General features: G+C 44.3%; 1 protein-coding gene and 1 non-coding gene across 2 annotated transcripts; one reads left to right on the top strand and one right to left on the bottom strand.

The window, feature by feature from the left end:
- Positions 187-4,808, top strand: ACTRT3 (actin related protein T3). Its single transcript, XM_003358668.4, has 2 exons — positions 187-2,738; positions 3,648-4,808. Exons 1-2 carry the CDS (start codon positions 2,539-2,541, stop codon positions 4,564-4,566), a joined length of 1,119 nt encoding a protein of 372 aa, XP_003358716.1. The 5' UTR covers positions 187-2,538; the 3' UTR covers positions 4,567-4,808.
- TRNAV-AAC lies at positions 1,061-1,133 on the bottom strand. Its single transcript has one exon. It is a non-coding gene; the product is annotated as a tRNA-Val (tRNA).

The following is a 6,276-nucleotide window of genomic DNA, read 5'->3' as shown; positions in this document are numbered from 1 at the left end:
ACTTGTAATACAGAGTCCTCAAGGGCTCCAGGGCTCCAGTTTTTGTGCTGTGTTTGATTACCTTGTTGTGGAAACTGGACCTCTCTGTCCACCAGTGCTGAATAGAAACAGGGAGACAAGAGTTTTGGGTGAAGGAGAAAAGTAACAGCTTTATTGCTTTGCCAGGCAAAGGAGGGCTATAGCAGACTAATGCCCTAAAGACTGTGCCCCCCTTTGGGAGAGAATAGGAAGTGGTTTTATAATTTGGAAGTAGAAAAATAGGGCCACAGATAAGGATCAGGGAAAATGCTGGCTTGCATTGTTTTTCAAAGTTGGTGTTTTTGTGACCCCAGGACTGGTTCTAGTGGTCCTTCTTTCCAGAATGAACAATCCTTCATCAGGTAGTTAACATCTTCCATTTGCTAGGGTCTTTTAGTTCTTTATCACATACACTGATAGTTAAGTCCACAAAACAAAGGATGGCACAAATCAACCGGGAATGCAGCCACCTCGGAGGCTGAACCTCGGAGCCCTGTGGGAACTCAGGAAGGAAACAAAGAATACCTGCCATCTAGCAACCACTCCCGAGAGCGAGCCCCCCCACCCTGCCCTCCTTGAAACTCAGGCTGTGAAAACACAGAACACTGGTGGAGATGCACATCAAAGGATGATTTCAGTGAGCCTAGACATTTGCATTCTTTCATAGAAAAGCGCTAAATTTCCCAACTTTAGATATCTGGTTTTCTGTAATCTTTCCTTCCTACTACCTGCCCTTTGGCACTCAAGGGAGGTCAAGGAGGCTGAATGAGGCCTATTTCCTAAAAAGAAATGGGGACAGAGAAAGGCTTTTGTGCCCAGGAGCCCCAAAGGGCCCTGCCCGGTAATGTTACCAGGCTGTACATTACATTATTTTTTCAGTATTAGGTTGTGAGATGTATTTAAATAAAACAAGCAATTTGAAATTTCCAAGATACTGCAAGTTTCTATCAAGATTATGTTTTACTGCAAGTTTCTATCAAGATTATGTTTTTGAAGAACATAATTTCATAAAACAAAGAGGGAGGAAAAGAAACAAAGGCACTGTTTCCGCCCGGTTTCGAACCGGGGACCTTTCGCGTGTTAGGCGAACGTGATAACCACTACACTACGGAAACCTTCCTAGTAACAAGCTCTCTGAAGTTTGTTGATATCGCTATTGTAACATGCAGCTTGAGCACTTCAAAGTAGATAAAGGAATTTTAAACAGATCAACAAAACAAACGAACAAAAAAAGGAAAATAAGCATAGATCCAATTAAATAGTACCACTATTTCAAAAGTTAGAATTTGCATATGCTTTTTTCAAAGGTAGTTAGAAACCCGGCACGCGTTATGTGCCTTTCTTTTGGGTTTAATTCCCTCCACGGAAAAGAAGTGTTGTATTAGTTTCTTTTCTCCTCGTTTAGCTGCTGAGAGTCCCGGATGAGTTTTAGGGCTTTGGCCGGCTAAGAAGGACCCGCAGCACGCGAACTCGCGCACCAACCTCCTTAGCAGTCATTTAGCTAGCGAGAAAGTAACCGGTTCAGCCTCTGGTGAAGGGATGTGTCATTAGCTTTTGAATCTTCTCTCCTGCTTAGGTACTTGCTTTAAAATCTTCTACATGGTGTGTAAAATTGAGGGGGTTAAAAAAAAATAATAATCAGACACCAAGATGCACTTTGGCGCACAATGAACATAAATTTTTCTAAGTCCGAACTTCATATGACGTACTGAATATCGTTTTCCCCGTGAAGAAGCAGACACATTCTTCTGCCTAAAAATCAAGAACTTTTAGGGAACCAGAAATGAGCTTCCATATTACACTGCAGGGGGTGGGGGGATAACGTAATGGGAGTGCTAAAAAAAATTTTTTTTTAATGTTTCTACTATTTTGGTTTTGAGTACATTTTACTTAGAAACCACGAGAAACACAAACTATTGCCCAGTATATATAAAAACCATAATCAAAGTATTTTAAATCCACTTTAAATAATAGCACTTTTTTCCTTTTTATTTTTAGAAGTTGACGAGGGTTTCAGAAGCATAGGCTGTGCTTCCCCTCTTAAAACTTTCACCTGTCAAGGCTCTCCACCTTTATTCCAGTTTCTAGGGCTCATTTCGGGGCTTCCCATAGGTCCCTGGACCTATTAATCAGAATTTAATGGCTCTGAGAAATAAAACCTTTTATGTTTCATTGAAGTACTAGAGAAAGCCTCTCGTGAAGGATTAGATTTTTATCTTTGGGGAGGACAATCGGGTTTTCCCGATATTGGTATTCCAGGATTCCAACGGGAAAGGAGTAGTCCATCCCGGGTGAGACGCAACCGTGGGTGGCACTTCAGACCACACCTTGAGTCCACACAGCCCACGGGCTTGGGCTGTCGCCGCACCAGCCCCGCTCAGGCCCCGTGGGGCCGTGCGGGGGCCTCTATGACGCGGCGTTCCAGGCCCTCGGCCCCCGCTCATCACTTTGCGCGCTTCCCGCTCAGCCTGCAGCCAAAACAGCCGGAGCGGCCGGGCGACAGGAGGCTGCGGCGGCGGCATGAGCTACTACCAGCTACCGGTGGTGATCGACAACGGCTCAGGAGTGATCAAGGCTGGCCTGGCTGGGTCCCGGGATCCTCTCTTTATCTACCCGAATATCATCGGCCGCGCCAAGGGCCAGACCTGGGCTGTTGAGGGCGCGCAGGAAGTGTGCGTGGGAGACCAAGCTCAGGAGCGGAGACACTCCCTTTCCATCAGGTACCGCCTTCTCCCTGTAGGCAGGACCCGAGGAGCGGAAGGAGGGAGTGCCCGTAGGAGGGGCTCAAGAGTGAGGGAAAAGGTAAAGAGAGGAGGAACAGGAAAGTATCTACAACCCGCGTTATTGCAAACGCTTGAGCCGCAAATCTGAGCGGACCACATATCTAGAGTGACCATTACTTCTTTTCGGTATCTAGTCAAATGTAGTCAAACGTAGAAACACAGTTATCGTTCATAAAATACGAGTTCATTCATAAAATACGAGTTTTAGGAATGTTAATGAATAGTATCTGTGTCACGGTTTTTTTTTTTTTTTTCAGTTGACTGTTATTAAAACATTATTATGTGAAGATTTCCCTATTTTTTTTTTTTTTTTTTTTTTTTTCCAAGTCGAGAGGGGTACTCCTTGGAGTTCCCATCGTGGCACAGTGGTTAACGAATCCGACTAAGAACCATGAGGTTGCGGGTTTGATCCCTGGCCTTGCTCAGTGGGTTAAGGATCTGGCGTTGCCTTGAGCTGTGGTGTAGGTTGCAGACGCGGCTCGGATCCTGCCTTGCTGTGGCCCTGGTGTAGGCCTGTGGCTACAGCCAGTGGCTACAGCTCCGATTCGACCCCTAGCCTGGGAATCTCCATGTGCGGCAGAAGCGGCCCTAGAAAAGTCAAAAAGACAAAAAAAAGGGGGGGGGTGTATTCCAATAGGGCGGGGGAGGGTGTGGGCAGTGGAAAGCAAAGATTGCAGTGGAAGGTAGCTGTGCTAACTTTTGCTGGTAATTACCATCTCTCAGAGGCTGTGGCAGTCTTGCTCATAAAGGGATACTGGTAATAAATACATGGATTAATCTAGGATTGAAGAGAATAGACACTGGAAGAATTAAAAGCTGCCATTTATCTCTTTGCTCTTCCTACAGCTACCCAGTGGAGCGTGGTCTAATTACTTCCTGGGAAGACATGGAGATCATGTGGAATCATATCTATGACCATAACCTGAAGCTGAAGCCCTGTGATGGCCCAGTCTTGATTACCGAATCAGCACTGAACCCATTGGCCAACCGGCAACGGGTCACTGAAGTGTTTTTTGAGCACTTGGAGGTTCCTGCTTTCTATATGTCCATCCAGGGGGTGCTAGCTCTCTTTGCTGCTGGCTTCACAACTGGCTTTGTGCTGAATTCAGGTGCTGGAGTTACCCAGTGTGTACCCGTCTTTGAGGGTTACTGTCTGCCTCATGGTGTCCAGCAGCTAGATCTGGCAGGCCTTGACCTCACCAACTACCTGATGATGCTGTTGAAGGAACACGGCATCATGCTGCTTAGTGCTTCAGACAGAAAGATTGTCGCAGACATTAAAGAAACCTCTTGTTATGTGGCAATGAACTTTGAAGAGGAAAAGGCCAAGAGAGCTGACTCTGTAGAGAAGGGTTACCAACTACCTGATGGGAAGATAATCAAGCTCCATGACCAGCTCTTTCATTGTCCAGAGGCCCTCTTTTCTCCGAGTCTCATGCACCTTGAGTCCCCTGGCATTGATAAGATGTGCTTCAGCAGCATAATGAAATGCGATACAGATCTGAGGAATTCCTTTTTCTCCAATATTATCCTTGCTGGGGGATCAACCTCTTTCCCTGGTTTAGATAAACGGCTAGTTAAGGATATAGCAAAGGTGGTACCTGCCAACACTCCTGTGCAGGTTGTAGCTCCCCCAGAAAGGAAAATATCAGTGTGGATGGGAGGCTCTATTCTTGCATCCCTGTCTGCCTTCCAGGATATGTGGATCACTGCTGCAGAATTTAAAGAAGTTGGACCCAACATAGTACACCAAAGATGCTTCTGAATACAGATAACATGGTTAGAAGGAAACGTTTTGAGTATATGTGACAGAAAACTTTGGATATTATATGATTCTGGGAGAACAGAAAATATTTCAATTATTGAAATGTCCATGTCTCTATTGCATTTCCATAATGGTAAAGTTGTCAAATAACATGTTTATGGCATAGAGGAGATATTCTTGACCTTGGAGCTTACATTTCCTTTATTTATTTAATTTGCTTTTTTTTTCAGGGCTGCACACGTGGCATATGGAGATTCCCAGGCTAGGGGTCGAATCGGAGCTGTAGCCACTGGCTGTAGCCACAGGCCTACACCAGAGCCACAGCAAGGCGGGATCCGAGCCGCGTCTGCAACCTACACCACAGCTCACAGCAACACCAGATCCTTAACCCACTGAACGAGGCCAGGGATCCAATGAACCGCAACCTCATGGTTCCCAGTCGGATTTTTTTCCACTGCGCCACGACGGGAACTCCTACATTTCCTTGAGAGAGAGAGAGGGAGAGAGCAATTTGTGATACAACATAATTTGTGCCAAATGAGTGATATAAGATTAACTTTGTTGAAGTTTATGGAAGGGAGGTTGCTATGAGAGAAGTGGAGGTATGCCATCATGGATGGTGTGGCATTAGGATGAATGTGGGGAGTAAAAAAAGAGGGCAAATATTCAGAAAATCACAATGGAAATGAGCAAGAGGCTAGAGATGAACAAAGCATATTCAAGGCATGTTTAATACACTGGTTTTGTTAAAATGAAGAGCTCATATGGCGTGGACTAGGAGCAATGACTAGGAAGATAAATTAAAGCCAGGGACTGGAAGACTTTGTGTTAAATGGCCTATAGGCAAAGGGGAACCATTAGAGATTCAAAAACAGGAAACATAAGGGAATTAAAATGAATATAGTGGTAGTTTGTAGGATAAATTGGATTAGGAAAGGCTCTGGAGATTCAAGGATCAGTTAAATTATTTGTTTAGATGAGGTAGTCAGGTCTTAAACTCAAAATTATAAGCAATAGGAATTAAAAAGAAGTTATGAAAAACTGACAAGTTCTGGTGCCTATTCCTTATGAAGAGGAAAAGAAGGGTCTGAAATGACCTGAGTGGTTGACAGAATAATGGCAGTACTGACATAACTCAAAATATTTAGTATTTGCTCCATGCAAAGTACTGGGCTAAATGCAGTGAGTGCTTAATCAGAAGTCACACTGTGTCCTTCAGAGGCCTGCAGTCTAGTGTAAGAGGTGACATTCATACAGGTAGAAAGTGATTTAATGTCCTGAGAGAAGTATAAAATGAAGGTTCACAGGAGAGAAAATACCTGGAGGGCTCAGGGAAGACTTTCTGGTAAATTTGGCTTTGAGGCTAAGCTTTAAGGACAGCTGGAATTTAAATCTAGCAGAACGCCCTTCCCTATGGGCAGCAAATGTGAGTTCAGGTCCAGACCCTGCCACCTACCAGCTGCATGATTTAAACAAACTGTTTAAACACTGTGAAGATCAATTTCCTTACTGATAAGTGGGGTTGCTAATCCTAATCCCTATCTGTCTCACAGGATCATTGAGAAATTCAAATCAGATAATGTCTGTCTATGGCATTTTTTTTTTGCCATAGAATCAGTTTATAGATCATGCGACTTCCTCCAGAGTCGAAGTCGATTATTTGCGTCCTCAGCACATTATATTACTTGTACTTCTACTGACCACTTAATT

Source organism: Sus scrofa, chromosome 13 (genome assembly GCF_000003025.6).
Source record: "Sus scrofa isolate TJ Tabasco breed Duroc chromosome 13, Sscrofa11.1, whole genome shotgun sequence".
Lineage (NCBI taxonomy): Eukaryota > Metazoa > Chordata > Mammalia > Artiodactyla > Suidae > Sus > Sus scrofa.
The sequence above is the reverse complement of the archived record's forward strand: the minus strand, read 5'-3'. Positions and strand labels throughout refer to the sequence as shown.

Excerpts from the sequence above, each read along its gene's own strand:
- ACTRT3 (XM_003358668.4), top strand. The coding sequence starts at position 2,539 with ATGAGCTACTACCAGCTACCGGTGGTGATCGACAACGGCTCAGGAGTG. Across the intron at positions 2,739-3,647 it reads AGACACTCCCTTTCCATCAG|CTACCCAGTGGAGCGTGGTC; the intron begins GTACCGCCTTCT and ends CTCTTCCTACAG.